This window comes from Phyllobates terribilis, unplaced genomic scaffold, assembly GCF_046119375.1.
Source record: "Phyllobates terribilis strain yellow unplaced genomic scaffold, ASM4611937v1 Scaffold_2__4_contigs__length_985480577, whole genome shotgun sequence".
In the NCBI taxonomy this organism is placed as follows: Eukaryota; Metazoa; Chordata; class Amphibia; order Anura; family Dendrobatidae; genus Phyllobates; species Phyllobates terribilis.
This window is the reverse complement of record NW_027362762.1, coordinates 862,970,741-862,991,581: the sequence shown is the minus strand read 5'-3', so window position 1 is coordinate 862,991,581 and position 20,841 is coordinate 862,970,741. Positions and strand designations below refer to the sequence as shown.

General features: G+C 43.9%; 1 protein-coding gene across 1 annotated transcript in view; it reads right to left on the bottom strand.

Moving 5' to 3' along the window:
- The window catches only part of ADORA2B (adenosine A2b receptor), an 85,390-nt gene extending 64,829 nt beyond the window's left edge, over positions 1 to 20,561 (bottom strand). The window contains exon 1 of the mRNA XM_073667998.1: positions 19,633 to 20,561. Within this exon, the coding sequence (XP_073524099.1) occupies positions 19,633 to 19,982 (350 nt within the window). The 5' untranslated portion in view covers positions 19,983 to 20,561. The remainder of the gene's footprint in view (positions 1 to 19,632) is intronic.
- Between the last annotated feature and the right edge of the window lie 280 nt (positions 20,562 to 20,841).

Here is a 20,841-nt window from a genome sequence, read left to right as displayed (position 1 = left end):
CAGGCTGTGCCCCCACATAATGCTCCATGCACACTGTTCCTCACATATAATGCCCCATGCAGGATCCTTTATAAGGGGGGGGTGCAGGATGTCACCCCCCCTTATAATACCCCATGCAGGATGTCACCCCCCCTTATAATGCCCCATGCAATATGTCATCCCCCTTATAATGCCCCATGCAGGATGTCACCCCCCCCTTATAATGCCCCATACAGAATGTCACCCCCGCTTATAATGCCCCATGCAGGATGTCACACACACCCCTCCCTTATAATGCCCCATGTAGGATGTCACCCCCCCCATATAATGCCCCATGTAGGATGTCACTCCCCCCCATATAATGCCCCATGCAGGATGTCACTGCCCCCCCTTTTAGTGCCCCATGCAGGATGTCACCCCCCCTTATAATGCCCCATGCAGGATGTCAACCCCCTTATAATGCCCCATGCAGGATGTCAACCCCCTTATAATGCCCCATGCAGGATGTCAACCCCCTTATAATGCCCCATGCAGGATGTCAACCCCCTTATAATGCCCCATGCAGGATGTCAACCCCCCTTATAATGCCCCATACAGAATGTCACCCCTGCTTATAATGCCCCATACAGGATGTCACACACCCCCCTCCCATATAATGCCCCATGCAGGATGTCACTCCCCCCCCATATAATGCCCCATGCAGGATGTCACTGCCCCCCCTTCCTTATAATGCCACATGCAGGATGTCACTGCCCCCCTCCCTTATAATGCCTCATGCAGGATGTCACCCCCCCTTTTAATGCCCCATGCAGGATGTCACCCCCCCTTTTAATGCCCCATGCAGGATGTCACCCCCCCCTTATAATGCCCCATGCAGGATGTCACCCCCCCCCTTATAATGCCCCATGCAGGATGTCACCCCCCCCTTATAATGCCCCATGCAGGATGTCACCCCCCCTTATAATGCCCCATGCAGGATGTCACCCCCCCCTTATAATGCCCCACACAGAATGTCACCCCCGCTTATAATGCCCCATGCAGGATGTCACACACACCCCTCCCTTATAATGCCCCATGCAGGATGTTACTCCCCCATATAATGCCCCGTGCAGGATGTCACTCCCCCCATATAATGCGCCATGCAGGATGTCACTGCCCCCCCCCCTTTTAGTGCCCCATGTAGGATGTCAACCCCCTTATAATGCTCCATGCATTATGTCATCCCCCTTATAATGCCCCATACAGAATGTCACCTCTGCTTATAATGCCCCATGCAGGATATCACACCCCCCCTCCCATATAATGCCCCATGCAGGATGTCACTCCCCCCATATAATGCCCCATGCAGGATGTCACTGCCCCCCCTTCCTTATAATGCCACATGCAGGATGTCACACCCCCCCTCCCTTATAATGCCTCATGCAGGATGTCACCCCCCTCCCTTATAATGCCTCATGCAGGATGTCACCCCCCCTCCCTTATAATGCCTCATGCAGGATGTCACCCCCCCTCCCTTATAATGCCCCATGCAGAATGTCACACCCCCCCTCCCATATAATGCCCCATGCAGGATGTCACTTCCCCCATATAATGCCCCATGCAGGATGTCACTCCCCCCATATAATGCCCCATGTAGGATGTCACTGCCCCCCCCTTCCTTATAATGCCACATGCAGGATGTCACACACCCCCCTCCCTTATAATGCCTCATGCAGGATGTCACACCCCCCCTCCCTTATAATGCCCCATGCAGGATGTCACCCCCCCTCCCTTATAATGCCCCATGCAGGATGTCACCCCCCCTTATAATGCCCCATGCAGGATGTCACCCCCCCCCTTATAATGCCCCATGCCTCCATACATTAAAAAAAAAATAAATAAATCAAATACTCACCTCACTTCTCACCTGCTGCCGCTGCTCAGCTCCGGGCTCCTCAGCGTCGACGGCGTCTTCCAGCTCTGCGCTGTGACGGCTCAGGAGAGAGTGCAGTAGAAAGACGTCACCGCGCCCTCTGACCTGAGACGTCACAGTCAGAGGACACGGAAGAGACAGGAGCTGCTGCGGAGGCACGGGGAGGGGTAAGTATTGTGCCGGGGTCCTGAGCAAGCAAGGGGGAGTGGGGGTGGGTGCTAACACCGCTCTCCTCCGCTCATGGGTCCCATAGCGCGGCGGGGTGTCCGACGGCGAGTGGGCCCCCCCCGCCTGCTCAGGACCCCGGCACTTGCGCCGGCCCTGCCACTCAGTAATCTCCAGAAAAACTCTCCAACCATCAACTCCAAACACTGAACCTTTTCCTTCACCACCAATCCAGGAAGTAGAACTATCACTGGCACCTCCCAACTTCCAGTGAGGAGCATATATACCAGAGGGGAGTGGCCAACACAGAACAGCTGAGACAATTCAGGATGGAGAGATCCAGGAGATCAACTGGACTTATTAACCCTTGCAATGACAGCAAGGAAACCTGCACTGTTTAATAGGATGGTGAAGCAGTTCTAATAAGTGCAGGAGTTCGTGTAACCAGATGCCGTGATCTCCTGGCCCCTCTCTTTCGCGGTATCCCAGTGGCAGGTATGTAGAGGTTGATCCCTTTCTATATTGGTGGTGCCCTCTAAATACTAGCCACAACATTATCAGATCTATTCTTAGATATCTGAGTAGCTTCACCCTAAAGGATGTCTGAGATTAGAATAAGGCCTAATTCACACATTAGTATTTTTGCATCAGTGTTTGTATGTCAAAGCCAGGAGTGGAACCTACAGAGAAAAACTCTAATTGAAAGATTGACACCTGTTCTGTTTTTTGGATACTCCCCTAGTTTTGACATACAAATACTGATGCAAAAATACTGACGGTTGAATGAGGCCCAAGGAGAAGTTTTTATTTTCTTTTTCAGCAAACAACGACATTCTTGTTTTTGGCTATACCTGGTATTACAGCTGAGCCCTATACACTTGACTGGTGCTCAGCTATAATATCACACCAAACCTATGGTGGCGCTGTGTAGTATATGGAAGAAAAGCAGATCCTTTTTTTCTAACTACATACAGCCGTTTAATTTTGCAGCAGGCATTGGATTTCTATTAGTAGAGGATCCTAGCCAATTTGACAGCATCTACCATCAGGGTAACGTTGATTAGCGCATCCAGACAGCCCTGTAACATCTGCCATGAGGGAAAAGAGGTATTGATTCGTTGGATATGAATCTGTTGTAGATACTTTGTTTCACCCCATGGCTACTACATATCTTGCACTTGGTAACATGCCTGTTCGCCCTGAGCAAATTATGCACGCCAATTGGTTTGGTGATAGCTGTGGGTTTGGAGAATACCGTGTCTTCAGCATCTATATCACAATGACGGGCAGCCTGACTTCCATGCAAAGGGATGATCTTCATTTCAATATCTTTTTATTTCAGCCGGCATCTGGCATGGATTATTTTCTTTGGAACGAGTGCTCTATAATTAAGTTAAATTAACTACTGCATTGGACTCTTGTTACTTTGCAAAGCCTGAAATGTGTGTTACATAAGTAACAGGCGTGCTGGCACAGAGCAGACCAGAGCTCGACATTTACAAATAGGAAATGTTCATCTTCTATTAAATTTACGAGCAGGGTCTTTCCGATTCTACGTCACTTTCATTAAAAATGCATATAGCGCAATAACAGCACATACTGTAAAAGCTTTAAAAAAAAACAACAAGGACTATATTACTGCCAGTGCTGCCACAGGCAAAGGAATCACTCATGCATCATTTATCAGTTATGGTCTGTACATTATGAAGCATTACTGTCCATTTAAGAATTTCATCGTTTTTTTTTTTTCATATGGGAAATACTTTGGTATGAAAAAACATAGGCTCCGATTCATCAAAGTGTTTTACACCAGAATTCGGGTGTAAAACTCTTTGAAAAATTGCAAAATTTTTGCACAATACTAGATTGTGCAAAAATGTTGTGACTTTTAGTGTTGAGCTGGGGAACAATGGGGGTGCAACAGGGTGTGGCGACGGGGGCACATCTAATTCCTGACTAGTTGTGGAGGTTTTTATACCACAAATCTTACTCCTGTCTCTGACTGGAGTATGATTTGTGGTGAGGAGCATGCTACTTTTAAGACCTGATTCATTAAAAGCCATGCACTTTTCAATGAATCAAGCGACTCTGACTGTACAATGCTCTCTCATCAAGACTGATGTGAAAAACATCGGTTTTGATGAATTAGAGCCTTTAAATAATAAAGAACATATGTGACATGCAGAAGTAGTGTTGTTGCTTCAAAAGTATCCAGCAACTAGAGGGATTAACACAGTCACAGGAGACAGGGAGTGGTTAGCAGAGCCCCAGGGGGATTGTGGGGAACTTGTTTACTATTCTGGCAGCAACCGAAGCGATTAGTGGTGTGTGTGTGATCTGTCTCTCACAGAAGTTCAGGCAAGTGAACCATTCCAGGAAAGAGTGAAGCTGGGCAAAGGTCAGAACCACCCTTGTACTGCTAGTTAAGAAAGTTTATCATCGGGCAGGAAGATAAGAACTGGAAGTAATTGTGTTACAGGGATCATCTCCCTCAGCAAACCCTCCCCCCCTCCATCTCACTGTGTTATAAGGAAGGAATGCTGTGTACTACTGTGCCTTTGTGAAGAAACTGTACTGTGTATGAAGCCTGTTACTTTAAAAGTCTTGCGTGTACTGGACGTACTTCTATATTAAATTCTACTGTTCACCTGTTCATGAGGACTCTGTCAAGTGTGTCTGTGCCTGAGAGAGCTGCAGTATATAGTCGCCCTGAGTAACGGTTCCCTCAGAATTCCAGAGAATTCATGAAACCTGTCTTGCCCCTATCTAAACCTAGCGGTGTGCATGTAACACATACAGTCATATGAAAAAGTTTGGGCACCCCTATTAATCTTAAGCTTAATGTTTTATAAAAATTGGTGTTTTTGCAACAGCTATTTCAGTTTGATATATGTAATAACTGTTGGACACAGTAATGTTTCTGCCTTGAAATGAGGTTTATTGTGCTAACAGAAAATGTGCAATCTGCATTCAAACAAAATTTGACCTGTGCATAAGTATGGGCACCCTTATCATTTTCTTGTTTTAAATACTCCTGCCTACTTTTTACTGACTTACTAAAGCACTTTTTTTGGTTTTGTAACCTCATTGAGCTTTGAACTTTATAGCCAGGTGTATGCAATCATGAGAAAAGCTACTTAAAGTGGCCACTTGCAAGTTGTTCTCCTGTTTGAATCTCCTCTGAAGAGTGGCATCATGGGCTCCTCAAAACAACTGTCAAATGATCTGAAAACAAAGATTATTCAACATAGTTGTTCAGGGGAAGGATACAAAAAGCTGTCTCAGAGATTTAACCTGTCAGTTTCCACTGTGAGGAACATAGTAAGGAAATGGAAGAACATAGGGACAGTTCTTGTTAAGGCCAGAAGTGTCAGGACAAGAAAAACATCAGAAAGGCAGAGAAGAAGAATGGTGAGATCAGTCAAGGACAATCCTCAGACCACCTCCAGAGAGCTGCAGCATCAACTTGCTGCAGATGGTGTCACTGTGCATCGGTCAACTATACAACGCACTTTGCACAAGGAGAAGCTGTATGGGAGAGTGATGCGAAAGAAGCCGTTTCTGCAAGTACGCACAAACAGAGTCGGCTGAGGTATGCAAAAGCACATTTGAAGAAGCCTATTTCTTTTTGGAAGAAGGTCCTGTGGACTGATGAAACCAAGATTGAGTTGTTTGGTCATACAAAAAGGCGTTATGCATGGTGGCAAAAAAACACACCATTCCAAGAAAAACACTTGCTACCCACAGTAAAATTTGGTGGAGGTTCCATCATGCTTTGGGGCTGTGTGGTCAATGCCGGCACTGGGAATCTTGTTAAAGTTGAGGGACGCATGGATTCCACTCAGTATCAGCAGATTCTTGGCAATAGTGTTCAAGAATCAGTGATAAAGTTGAAGTTACGCAGTGGATGGATCTTTCAGCAAGACAATGATCCAAAACACCGCTCCAAATCTACTCAGGCATTCATGCAGAGGAACAATTACAATGTTCTGGAATGGCCATCCCAGTCCCCAGACCTGAATATCATTGAACATCTGTGGGATCATTTGAAGAGGCTGTCCATGCTCGGCGACCATCAAACTTAACTGAACTGGAATTGTTTTGTAAAGAGGAATGGTCAAAAATACCTTCATCCAGGATCCAGGAACTCATTAAAAGCTACAGGAAGCGACTAGAGGCTGTTATTTTTGCAAAAGGAGGATCTACTAAATATTAATGTCACTTTTCTGGTGAGGTGCCCATACTTATGCACCTGTCAAATTTTGTTTGAATGCAGATTGCACATTTTCTGTTAGTACAATAAACCTCATTTCAAGGCAGAAACATTACTGTGTCCAACAGTTATTACATATATCAAACTGAAATAGCTGTTGCAAAAACACCAATTTTTATAAAACATTAAGCTTAAGATTAATAGGGGTGCCCAAACTTTTTCATATGACTGTAGTTAAAAGATGTCCCAAAACTAGAGAAGTAGGACAAAGTGCTATAAAGGGGCCAGTGCAATACTATCCCTCACGGGGTAAATGGGGCACAATATGACTAATGAGGCTAGGTTGGCCAAGAGGGTCTTGATGTCAGACTTTAGTCTGCACCGTTTCTCAAATAGAGGATTTTTCAATCATTGACAGCCATTTTAGAAGCGCATAGCTGAGTTTTCTGGTCACCTGGTCACCCAACCTGTATACAAACACTTAGATATAAATCAAAATAATGAGTGATGTTGTAATGAATAATGCCTGCAAGGACAAAATGTCTCTGGTTGGCGCGTAGTGAATAGTACAATGCAAAAAACACCTGCTACGGTTTAGCTTGTGTAACTAGCAGATAACTTTTGTAACCACAATAAATCCACACTGCAAATATGTGTGTAATAATAGACACAATGGGCAGACTCTGATTGGATCAGCCAACAATAAGATGCCTTATTAAACAATCACACCTCACCAATTGGAATTTTTAGGTGTTATTTGGGCCCACAGCCAAATATCATCTAGTGATCTGATTGACAAGCCATGAAAGCCTTCCTTTGGTAAAACAAATTAAAACACAAGGGAAACTGGCAGCCTAGCTACAGAGCAGAGGACATATAGATATAACTTACAGGCAGCGAGGCAATGCACAATAGGCAACTGAATAAAGAGTGAGAATGATAAAAAAAGAAAACATTATATAAAATTTAAAGGGGTTGTCCAGGACATAGATATTGATGATCTATCCATTGGGTATCAGATCATTGAGAGTCTGACACTCAGCATCTCCACCATCAGCTGTATGCAGAATTTGTGGCCAGTGGAAATATTGAGTGTACGGAGCAGGACATCACACTCTTCATTTACTTCAATGGGAGCTGAGCTGCAGTTCCTGAGAATGACCACTACTTGGTGTATGGAGCTGTGTTCTTTATGTCCAGTCGCTGATGAACCTGCAAACAGCTGATCAATGAGGAAGAGTTGATCTATAGATGTGCTCTTCATTCTGAGAGTAGCATACATGGTTTTGACACTGAGAACAGATCTGGCGTTACTGGTAGGAAACTTTTAAAGGGATTGTCCTGGACTATTTTATTGTTTTACTGTGGGCCTAAAAACTAACAGGTTGTTTCTAACAAAGGAAACTACTTACCTGTTCTAGAAAGTGCCGGCTCATAGTGATGACCGACCGCTCCTGCTGACTTGCTGACGTCAATAGAGCAGCTCTTCTTCTTCAAGCCTGCTCTGTCAATGGGGCGTGACTGCAGAAGTCATGCAAATTGACAGCTGGCTCCCCGCAGTTAGGCAGCTGGAAGCCAGCTATCAATCAGCATGATGTCGGCAGTCACGCCCCGTCAGCAGAGCAGAGCAGAAGAGAAGCCGCTGCTCTGTCGATGTGATGTCAGAATCGCCTGCAGATCTGTTAGTTCTTATGCAAGTAGTAAAAAAATTTAATTGTCTTGGATAACCCCATTAACACTTCTGTACATTTTAATGGGTCATTATTGGGTGCGAGTATTATAAGTGGCACTTAGAAGGAAAGATGGGTGGTTACAGATTTTGGATTGGTCCCTAAGTCTCTAGAGTTTTACCTTTAATTTGCAGATGGTCCAACTGGAGTTTTCCAGGGTATTGGATGCACCCACTAATCTACAACATATGCTTCATGGATAAATAATGCTTGCAGATGCCTTACTGGATGTGCAGCAATGGGAAAGTCTGCAACCCTGCGCACTTTAGTTTCTGTAGCCTTTGATATTTGACTTGCATTAGGTATAAAATCAGATGAAAGTGAGAGGTGACGGCCAGCGGACTATTCTACATGAAAGTATTATGGAAATAGGGCATTGAAATTACATAACAGAGTCTTATAAAAGAGCATGAATATAATACATGCTACTGCCGACGTCCTGAGCATAATCCTATAGTGAAGTATTGATCTTGATGTAGGTATGAGCAGTGATGCAGAAGAAACAGTTTGTGTCCTCCTTTTTAACCATGGCGCTACAGTAACTAATACAAAATGGAGCAGATTCAAAATAGTCTCGATTAAAATGAATTTTACCGTTTTGTGTCTACAGCTCCTATGCAGACCCATATGCAGTATTTTCCTTTATTATTGCATACTGCTCCATTCCACCTGCCCCTTCTGTATACAAATATAGTTTACTGAGCATATACTCTATGGTATTTAGTCTTAATATCAGACTTCATGAAGATCAATGTGGGTATAGCATTCATAAAACACAGCATATAGGCATTGGTATATAACCAAACACTGCCCCATCCACATTCTTGGAAAGGGATAAAAAAGGAATGGAAATGAATGAATTGGAAAAGAATAGAAACACCAACTAACACAGTTTCAGCAATGTATTTGCTCTATTATCTATAATATATTTGTATAGACAAAATAAAGTGAATATAGGATTTTCTGTTAGGGTCAAGAGAACTTTCTTAAAAGAGAACCTGTCCGTACATTTTTTATATGTGAAAATAGCGATATGGCTGTAAAGGTATAATCACCCAATAAAAATGTTATCCTTTTTTTAGAGATCAGATGTGCAGTCATAAAAAATCAGGAGTCACCGGGGCATGCTTACAACCGCTGCTCACAGTGTACTGTGCGGTGACTGAAGATGCTCCGGCATGCCTCTATGACTGAAAGCCAGCGGCTGCCGGGGAGGGGAATATTGTTAATAATGTTTACTTTCAGTAATGTGGCCAGACAGCATTGTAACGCTATTAAAGGGAACCTGTCACCAGGATTGTCTCATATGAGATAAGACCACCACCTTTCAGCCCTCATATACAGCATACTAATATGTTGTATATATGCCCCCAATCCGGCCTGCAAGACTAGAAAAACACCTTTTATTATACACTCCTACGGGGCTGTCTGGTCCAATGGGCGTCGCTGGTTTTGGTCCGACACCTCCCTTCTTGATTCGATGCTGTCCTCCTTCTTGCTTCGTGTAAATGCTACGTCATACACACAGATTCTCCGGCAGCATGCTCCTGCGCAAGGCGCACTTCTCTCCCTGAGAGAGGGCAGAGCAAAGTACTGCAGTGCCCCTGTGCCGGGAAAGGTCAAAGAGCCCCGACGCATGCGCACTGCAGTACTTTACTCTGCCCTGGTCAGGGAGAGAAGTGCGCCTTGCGCAGGAGCATGCTGCCGGGGGCTCTGTGTGGATGACAATTAAGACGTGTCATCCTTCGAAGCACAGAAGAAGCACGACATCTAAAAAAGAGAGGAGGCAATGGACCAACACCAGCGACGCTCATCGAAGTGTAGGTGAGTATAATAAAAAGTGTTTTTATTTTGTTGCAGGCTGGCTTGGAAGCATATATACAGCATAATAGAATTCTGCATATCAGGGCTGAAAGATGGTGGCCGTATCTCATTTGGGACAAACCTGGAGACAGGTTCACTTTTAAGCTGCAAATTCATCCTACTGTATATCTGAAGGTTAATAGGGTTTGAAGACATGACAGGTTCCCTTTAAACATTAAAATTGGCTAAACCTTCTAATTTCGGTAGGATCAGCTATTTGTTCAATGTGTATGAGAACCTTAAAGCGAACCTGACAGATGCTACATGCTGCCCGATCTACAGCAGCATTTATCAGGCACTGGCTGTATGATTTTAACCAGGTATGTTTAACTCTGTAACTGCAGCATTTCAAGGGAAAATATACTTTAAGAGCTGGTCCCCGGTAGCTTCTCCCCACAGGTTGCCAGTGACTCACAGGTCTCTTCCTATACACACATGCAGAAAAAGACCAATCATTCCATGGGAGTAGGAGGGGAGAAGTCCTTGGCTGCTTTCAAATTATGTTTTTCTCTGAAATGCGGCAGACAAGGTCTGGTACATGTTGCCCGTGGATTGGGCAGCATATATTAACTGCAGGTTTCCTTTAAGACCACATTCAGCAGTAGACAATATTCAATAGTTACATAGTTACATAGTTTATAAGGCCGAAAAAAAAGACAAGCGTCCATCCAGTTCAGCCTATTTCTTGTGCACTGCAGCTATTCCTCAGCGTTGATCCAGGGGAAGTAAAAAAAAAAAAAAAAAAAAACATGCGGTATAGGCCAATTTACATCATTGAGGAAAAATTCACTTCCCGACACCAATCTGGCAGTCAGATTAAATCCCTGGATTAATTAACTATCACTAAACATAAGATGTAATTTTATTGTTCTCAAGAAAGGCGTCCAGGCCTCTCTTGAACTCGTTAAGTGAGTTGGACATCACCACTTCCTCTCCCAGAGAGTTCCAGAGTCTCACGGCTCTGACCATAAAGAATCCCCTTCTATGCTGGTGCAGGAACCTCCTTTCCTCCAGACGCATAGTGTGCCCCCTCATCTTTGTCACCATCCTTGGTATAAACAGGTCATGGGCGAGATCTCTGTACTGCCCCCTGATGTATTTATACATGTTTATGAGGTCTCCCCTAAGCCTTCTCTTTTCCAATGTAAATAGGCCTAATTTTGACAACCTCTCTGGGTATTCTAGTCCCTCCATTCCCTTTATTACCTTAGTCGCCCTCCTTTGTACCCTCTCTAGCTCCAAAATGTGGCACATTTTTCCAACGCAGATTTGTGAGTATGTTATAACCGGTCATTGATTATCCAAATCCACACGTAACACACTGGTTTGCCATGGATTTGCTCCACCTATGCATTAAACCCTAATTGTGTAAATAAAAGTTAAATATAAAATTAAAAAAAGAAAATAGTGATGTATTTCATTACTAGATATTTTTCTGGGAAAACGGGATGAAAATCAATAGAGCTGCCATTTAAGTTCTTAGACATCTAAGCACACAGATCCTATATGTCAAATCGAAGCTTATTTACTCTTCAGAATACGTTATCAAAAGAGTGTATACCTCATATTCAGGAATACCAATGGAAAACCTTATACAGTACATCTACAATGTAACTGTTCAATTTACAGTACTCAGTAGGGGATGTCAGCCTCATATAAAGCTGGAATTGAAGTTTCCATTGTTCTATTAATCATCGCACAAAGCCAACGCTACATGTCGCAATCTTTTTGGAAAATGTTTACTGGAAATAAGCAGAAACAAAAATCACAAAATAATCCAGGAGACTATAACTGGAGGAGTGTTCAATATCGGGGACTAGTGACAAAATGTCAGACCTTAAAGGGAACCTGTCATGTGAAAAATGCCCATAACATACAGCGATGGGGTTAATCTGTAAGCTAACAGCGTTCTAAAGCCATGCAGTTGCAGCACTGAAAGCCCAGCTACCGGGAGGAAATTAATTTTGTTCCTCCCAGCAGCTTCCAGCTTTCAGTCATAGAGGCAAAGCCGGATGGATCTTTCAATTGCTGCTGCAGCTGACCGACAGGATTTCTCTGTATCTACACTTGAGGGAGAGACTAGTGATGAGCAAGTATGTTCTGTTAACCCTTTCGGCGAGCATGCTCGGGTGCTCGCTGAGTATCTTCAGCGTGCTCGGTGTTATATTTTAGACACTCAGTGCTCATGATTTGTGACTGTTTGACAGCTTTAATACATGTGAGGAATACCTAAGAAACAGGCATTCTTCACATGTATTAAAGCTGTCAAACAGTCGCAAATCATGAGCACGGAGTGATTAAAAATAACACCTGAGCACGCTGAAGATACTCTGAAAACACCTGAGCAAGTCCGCAAATCTCGAGTAATGAGCATGCTTGCTCATCACTAGGAGAGACCTGTCAATCATCTGTAGCATGCTGGGAAGAGCAGGCTGGGGCAAACTTTGTCAAGGGAAAATAAAATATATTTTTTCCCCACTTATCAGACACTTCTTCATCTCCTAGCCTACTGAACTGATCATACACTCTGAAAAAAACAGCTCAAACTCATCTTGCTCAGACAAGCTCACTGTGAGGAGCACAATGAGGAAACAGGCAGAGGGAGACACAAGATCGTGCTGATCTTTCTAACCAGTATTTTACCTTACTTTAGTGCTTGATTCATATCTACACTGATCATTACTGCTGTGTCATGTTCTCCTTTCTTGTATAGGTCTGATAAAAAAGGAATGACATGTCTCTGTGTACTGTCCTGTGTATAGGAGACAACACAGCTGCTTGTCTCCTCCCACCAGCTCAGAGTCAATTGCAAATTAGTGAAATAGCCTGCAGAGAGGAAAACTGATGAAAATGTAGGATACACATCATACTGACAGATATAATGTTATTCTAAAAAGTTACCTGAAAGTAACTCCCAGCATTATGGGAAAAGTATCCTAATCTGTACATTATGAATAATGTATTTTATGTAATGACATGGCTGTTTATGTTGGCAAAGCTATTAATAAAATGATCCATATACTTACATAGTATGTCACCATTCGGTATTTTCACTATGTAACATGATGCACATCCACTTAAAGGGAACCCGACAGCTGGGTCAACATCTATAAACAAATTATTTGTCTGCATTTGTGTTTTAAGGCTAATTACAGGCAAACCCATTTTGTGGGGAAAGTTTACAGTACCAATATACAAAGGACCTTGACTAATCGAAAAAGTGGCCACTATGAGTGGGCCAATTCTGCCCCGTCTGCCGAAAGGAGCCGAACGTCTTTAGCATGCATAGCATTATAGTTGAGAAAATTTAATGTGCAATGCTGTATATTTGTATGCTTAAAATATGGAAAGTCACATATGTGAATGGTCTTTCAGGGCTGTGGAATGAAAATGATTCATAGGAGAACACTTTATAAGGGGTCATGGCAGGTTCACCTAATAATGAAGAGTTCCTCTATATATGGCTGTAGTTCTCTTGGGGTGAGTTCTCTGCGACTGTTAAACGATCGTTGATCAGATACGAGTTTGTCAATCAGATGTCACTTAATCGCCTGTTTAAACTGGGCAACCGCACTTCACATGCACACAAAGTGATTGGTAAGAGATCGCTCTGTGCGAGTAGGCTGCCATTGTTCTCGGCAACACATGTCGTGTTTAAACAAGAAGATGTTCTGCCCAAGAACAATGAATTTTAAGCAAGATTAAAAATAATTTCTCCCTATGAATGAGCGTAGTTCTGCTTTTTTGTCGGGTGATTGGCAGCCTGTTTACACTGGCCGATTTTTTTGTGGAAAAAAAAACACTTGCTCATGATAATTGTCAAGTGTAGGTGCATCCTTACTCAAGTTATGTTTAGAGACTACGAAATTGATTTTCTTACTATTGGGGGGATTCTCAAGTGTTACAGGAAGCAATATTTTATAATTATATGGGCTGTCCATAATTAGAGAAACATGGCTGCTTCCTTCCAGAAACAGCACCGCTCCTGCCCATGGGTTGTGTCGGGTACTGCAGCTCAGCTCCATGTAAAATGTATTAATACAATGAGCACATAAAGGAGTTTTCAGGTGAATGAACTGTGTGCCCATATTAATAGCTCAAAATCAGTGGCGTACCGCCAATGGTGGCAGACCACGCGACTGCTATGGGGCCCGTGAGCCGCGGGGGCCCCATAGCAGTCCAGGGGTGGACATACCGCCGCCGGTGCAGCTGCGCCAGGTCCCCACCATGCAGCTGCACCAAGGGGCCCGCAAGGTGCAGCTGCTCGCTGCACGCGGAGGTCAGGGAGCGATCCCTGCAGCTCCGCTGCTGTCAGGAGGAGAATAGCAGCGGAGCTGGAGGGTTCGTCTTCTGCTTCCTCCCTGACCAAGGCGAGCGCAGCTTGATGACGTCATCATGCAGCGCGCGCCTAGGTCAGGAAGAAAGCTGCCGGCAACCAGGAGGATGCTGCTGCAGGGGAGCGAGCTGAGGTAAGTTGTTTTTTTTTAACTGAAATGCTGGGGAGGGGAGGTGGGGGGAGAGCAATGGTGGAATGATGGGGCTGGGAAGATCAATAATGGGGCTGATGGGACTGGGGAGAACAATGATGGGGCTGGGGAGAGAAATATTGGGGCTGGAGAGAGGGCTGATGGGGCTGGGGAGAGGAATAATGGGGTTGATGGGGCTGGGGAGAGCAATAATGGGGCTGATGGGGTTGGGGAGAGGAATAATGGGGTTAATGGGGCTGGGGAGAGGAATGATGGGGCTTGGGATAGGAATAATGGGACTAATGGGGCTGGGAAGAGCAATAATGGGGCTGGGGAGAGGAATGATGGGACTGGGGAGAGAAATAATGGGGTTGATGGGGCTGGGGAGAGGAATAATGGGATGGTAGGGCTAGGGAGAGCAATGATGGGGCTGGGAAGAGCAATGATGGGGATGGTGGGGCTGGGGACAGCAATGATGGGATGGTGGGGCTGGGGTGAGCAATAATGGGGCTGATGGGGCTGGGGAGAGGAATAATGGAGTTGATGGGGCTGGGGAGAGGAATGATGGGATGATGGGGCAGGGGAGAGCAATAATGGGGTTGATGGAGCTGGGGAGAGGAATGATGGGGCTGGGAAGAGCAATAATGGGGCTGGGGAGAGGAATGATAGGGCTGGGGAGAGCAATGATGGGGATGGTGGGGAAGGGGAGAGCAATGACGTGTTGCTGGAAGAGAGCAATGATGGGGGTGCTGGGAGAGAGCAATGATGGGGGTGCTGGGACAGAGCAATGGTGGGGGCTGGGAGAGAGCAATGATGTGGGGCTGGGAGAGAGCAATGATGAAGGTGCTGGGACTGAGTAATGATGGGGGTGCTGAGAGGAAATGATGGGGGTACTGGGAGAGCGCAATGATGGGGGTGCTGGGAGAGAGCAATGATGGAGGTGCTGGGAGAAGCAATGATGGAGGTGCTGGGACAGAGCAATAATGGGGGGCTGGGAGAGAGCTATGATGGAGGTGCTGGGACTGAGTAATGATGGGGTGCTGAGAGGAAATGATGGGGGTACTGGGAGAGCGCAATGATGGGGGTGCTGGGAGAGAGCAATGATGGAGGTGCTGGGAGAAGCAATGATGGAGGTGCTGGGACAGAGCAATAATGGGGGGCTGGGAGAGAGCAATGATGGAGGTGCTGGGACAGAGCAATGATGGGGGTGCTGGGACAGAGCAATGATGGGGGCTGGGAGAGAGCAATGATGGGGGTGGTGGGACAGTAATGATGCGGGTGCTTAGAGAGAGCAATGATGCGGGTGCTGGGAGAGAGCAATGATGGGGGTGCCGGGAGAGAGCAACGATGAGGGTGCTGGGACAGAGCAATGACGGGGGTGCTGGGACAGAGCAATGACGGGGGTGCTAGGAGAGAGTAATGATGGGGGTGCTGGGAGAGAGCAATGACGAGGGTGCTGGGAGAGAGCAATGATGGGGGTGCTGGGAGAGAGCAATTATGGGGGTTTCACTTTGCTTGTACTGTGAAGCCTTGTATGTTTTCCGTGTGCACATAGCCTAGTTAATTGGGGAGAGTCACAGAGACTGAATAATTTATATTATTGGCCGGTGCAGATTATAGTTAATGGGGGTGCACAGTGCTGCTTATCACTTTATATTTTGATTACTAAGTGGCTAATAGTATATTAATGGGGGGATTACATATCTGTATTCGAGGACGCAGAGTGGGGGAGACACATGTATGCATACAATATGTGACCTTGTTATTTTCTAGGCTGGAGATCATCGTCACAAGACGAGCCGTGGCTGGGAGATGTCGACATGAAGGTCTGACCAGATGGAGAAGAAGCAGCAGAAACCGGCTCTGATAAGATGAGACGTCAGCGGTAAGTGCCTGGATGTAAATATTATTCTGTATCTGCACTGTGTGACTTGGAGTGATAATGTTGTCTGTAAAATCCCTTAGGCCACATTCTCACATTTGTGTGAAATGTCCGTGTGCTGCCAGATCTTTTTATCAGATGGTCCACAGACTCGTACAGTTTTATAGATCCATTCACACATCCATGAAAATCACGGATCTGAGAATGAGATCTAAGAGGGTCAGAGAATGTCCTGTTCTGATCCAATATTGAGGATCAGAATAGGACATGCTCAATGCGTCAGTAAAACAGGGCAGCACACCGACACTGCACACAGATGCAGGAATGTAGCCTTATTATGTATAGCACAGTCCCTTAGTATATAGTGTACTCACTTATTATGTATATCGCCATCCTTAGTTATATAGTTTCCTCTTTTATTATGTATAACACCCTTGTTATGTACCATCCTCTCTAGCGGCTCACAGTTGGGGGATCATACTGTGTTGGGGTCTGCATACTTTACCCTGGGAGTTGAGATGAGGTACAGTAGGGTCATTATACTGTGCATGTGGAGGAATTCACCATGGGGGTTTCATACTGTGTTTGGGGGGGCCCTTTTATTGGCATCACACTTTATGGCGCAATGAAAGAGAGATCTAGGACGTCAGCAGGAGGAAAATTACTATGTAAAGGATGGAAAGTTGTGAGATCTGATCTTTGGTGACCCCGACAATTATTTACATTTTTTTTTTTTGGGGGGGGGGGCCCAATTAGAGTTTCTGCTATGGGGCCCCCTGATTACTATGTACGCCCCTGCTCAAAATGCTTAAATTGGGTGACAGATTCCCTTTAATCTACAGTAGATAGTGATCTATTGGAATAAAGGGCCGTCTCTGTGTGTAAATGCAAATCTCTGAGCAACATCTTAATAAATATTGGGACAAACTTGTAACAGAAGTGATTAATGCCTACAGAGGCAGACATGGCGTGTTACTACATCACTAATTATCACATCAGTATAAGGGCAGTGCCCATGTATGTATTCATGGCTTGCAATTATTACCTTGTGTATGTTTACACTCGGTGTGTCTCTAGATTGTTAGTGATTAGTGTTTAATGGTGTTGTTAGTGCAATCACTGCCCCATACAGCTTGGATTAATGATCCAGGGTGCAAGGCTGGATGGAGAACACATATCATAGGATAGGAATGGCTGTGGGTGTGTACTCTTATTAAATACACAGCTTCACACCTCCGGGTTAGGATGCCACAACACGCTGATATTAATGTTCACAAACCTGTCTATTCAGAGTTGGTAGGTGTGACATGTTTATATATCTGTCACAGAGGTGGTCATATAATATATATATCTGTCACCTCTGTGACAGATATTCAGCTCCATCATACATTGTATTTACTGGGGATCTTCTTTTAGAAGACCACTTTTCACTGCAATTTTGAGCACTTGTTTCCCAGAGGTTCCATTATATACATTTAGAATCAGGCAATAAGCACTAGACAATGCACCTTATTTTTGGAATATATGATGTATCCAAGTTTGGATTAAATAGTAGCACCTATGTTGCTATATCGATCGCTGTTTCATCAGTTGAGTCTTTTAGTAGAAACTATAACTCATTATTATTTTAATAGCATTAGTGAGATCTATAAGTGATTTTGTGACTGATTCATTAATACTAAAGTTTTGTACGCCAGTCTTCATAAAGGTAGCACTGGGGTAAGATGTGCCTAATTTATTAAGAGGCGTGGACGGTACAGTGAAACTGCGATGGCTCATTAAATCAGTAAGAAATGTTCTTCTACTTCCAGACAGGGGCTGGCGTAAATTTTTTAGTGTGATTTATGCCACTTTTGTAGCATAAATTATGATGAATTCAATTCCACACCACCCACTTTGTCAAAGTAAAAATGGCAAAAGTCGCAACATTTTTGTGCAACTTTGAGATGAGAAAACATTTTGCAACGTTTCAAGATATTTTACACCAGAATTCTGGCAAAAAAACGTGATAAATCAGGCTCTTCATCTGTAAAAAGGCGATTTCATTCAAATTATTCTTTAAAGCTCACAACAATGTAATCTACGGGGCCCCTCTCAGCGTTAGTAGAATGGGTCAGGAATATGATGTGAGTCAACTAACAGGTAAATGTTGCACATGTTCTTTTCTCAGGGACTAAAGTAACATAGTGCAGGTCTAAGGAATCTTCGCAACCCCTTAAGAATAGGCATTGATGTAACAATTAAGAAAAGTTTGTCCAACAGATGTTTTCCATGTCTGCACAGCGACAGAGCATGTAATAAATGTTTGATAGGTAGGATCCCATCGGGATAATGGGCAGGTTGGTGGCAATGGGAGAATGGAGAAATAGATGCATAAGTTTATGGCTTTCTCTGTTCAAGTGTTTGAGAGTTATAGAAACCACCAAGTAATGAGCCCCAACTATCAGACATCACCAAACCAATAGAATGGGTCATAAATGTATGATTAGTCTTTCATTGCTCGGACCTCCATTGTAAGGTCTGCTTTTCGCTTCGGAGTACTGTGCCCCCCATGTATTTAATTTGCTATGCTCAGGTTTACATCCGAGATACCAGACTGAGCCTTCATAGCTTAAATGCCAACGTAATTCTCCCAAGTAAAGGTAGCCCAGGTGGCTAATGATAGAAATATGAATAAATTCATTGCTGCCACTTCTATTTACCGACTAATAGGAACAACAGATATATATATATATATATATATATATATATATATACGTGTATATATATATATATATATATCTATATGTATGTATATATACATACAGTATACGGATATATATATATATATATATTTATATATAGAGAGAAAGACTGTCATATATATATATATATATATATATATATATGTATATATCTATGTATACACCATATATATATATAGATATATATACACATATATAAGTATATAAGACTCTATCTATCTGGTATCAAGTACAGCATGTTTTTCCATCAGTACAGGATTGAGTCAAAATAAGTGATTGTTCACTGAACAAAACAGTTAAATGGAACAAAATAAACTAATATTTGAATAACTAATAATAACTAATATTTTAATAAACTATATTAATATACATTGTATATTAAATATGCACAACCATTACTTCAATATGTTCTTATACCTGATGGAGCATGAATGAGAATGTTGTCCTGTTTATTTTTTTTATGATTGGAAGTTTTAGTTCTTTTTATCTGATTGAACCTGATTGCTCCTACACCACAGACTTAAGGATTATAGCTATAGGTATTATGTATAATGGACATTGCTGTTTCAGCAACAAGTGTATGATGTGATTTGTCTCCTGTCCATAATTAATCAGTTTAATTAATGGTTTTCCCAACTTTAATTATGCAAACATAGCAAAATCACAAGTATGTCTTACCTGAGAGGGATCTTGATGGCCAGGTACCTGTCTATGGCTACAGCCAGCAGACTGAAAATGGAACTTTGGGTTAGTACTAGCACAAAGCAGGCAAGGAACAAGCAACTGTGGAAATCAGTCTGTAAGCCTATGCTGATGGTGATAGCAAAGGGGATGGCAAGTAGACCCACTGCTATATCAGCCACTGCCAGGGACACAAGGAAATAGTTGGTGGCATTCTTCAGAGTGCTGTTAATGGCCACTGCCCAGCAGACCAGCACGTTCCCCACGATGGACAGCACAGCAATGATCACCTCCAGAGCTATGTAACCGTGATTAATGTTTATTTCCATTACTGGTTCATAACACATAAGGAGACAGGTTCAGGCATCTGTGGCTGGGAGTCAAGGAGTCGCAAGACTCAACTCCTATCCTGTAACTTCTTGGAGGAAATGTCCAGTCAGCTGCAGATTGTGGTTTATATGTCCAGACAGTGGGTGCTGGCAGTGCCCACCTGTCACTTCTTGTCCCCAGAGGAATCCTTCATAATGTCACTTGTGAATCCTTCACATGGCCAAACCCATATGGGATCAGGGCTGTTATCACCATGTTATATCGAGGGATCCGACCTTCTTCTCATGTCTCAGGAGTCCTCAGTCACTCCTAGCAGATGTGCCAGGATGCCCCCTTAGAGGTGCAGGGCTGCCCATACATCACAGCATCAGCTCTGGGGAGGGGGCTGCAGACAGAGACCTCAGCTGGTGAAAAGTATTCCAGGATAGCAGCAGTAATCCTCGCTCAGATGATGGGAATCTGTGCAGATGCTGTCAGTAGTAGTCCTCCTCCTCCTCTTCCTCAGTGCTGCGCAGCTCGCAGTGCCTGCACTTATACACTATACAGACAGCAGAGTTTAGGAAGCACGTCAGTAGATGCCCTGGAGCTGCTGCCCTCCCCCTGGACTATAGGACCTCCTATAGGGTGTTGCTGGCCCAGCAGTTTGCATAGGAGCTGCCTTCCTCCCACAAACTCACACACATTTCTTCACTTGCTCGTTCTCTCCAGCTGCAGCCTGTGGAACTACAACTTCCAGCATGTCTGAGACTTTTACTTTATACAGTAGTTGCTGAGCCACAGGACAATGCTGCAGGGGCTGAAGTTGCTTTCAAATGCATCTTGTTCTTTTTTGCAAAAAAAAAGATAAATATATATACATAGATTTTTTTATTGTTT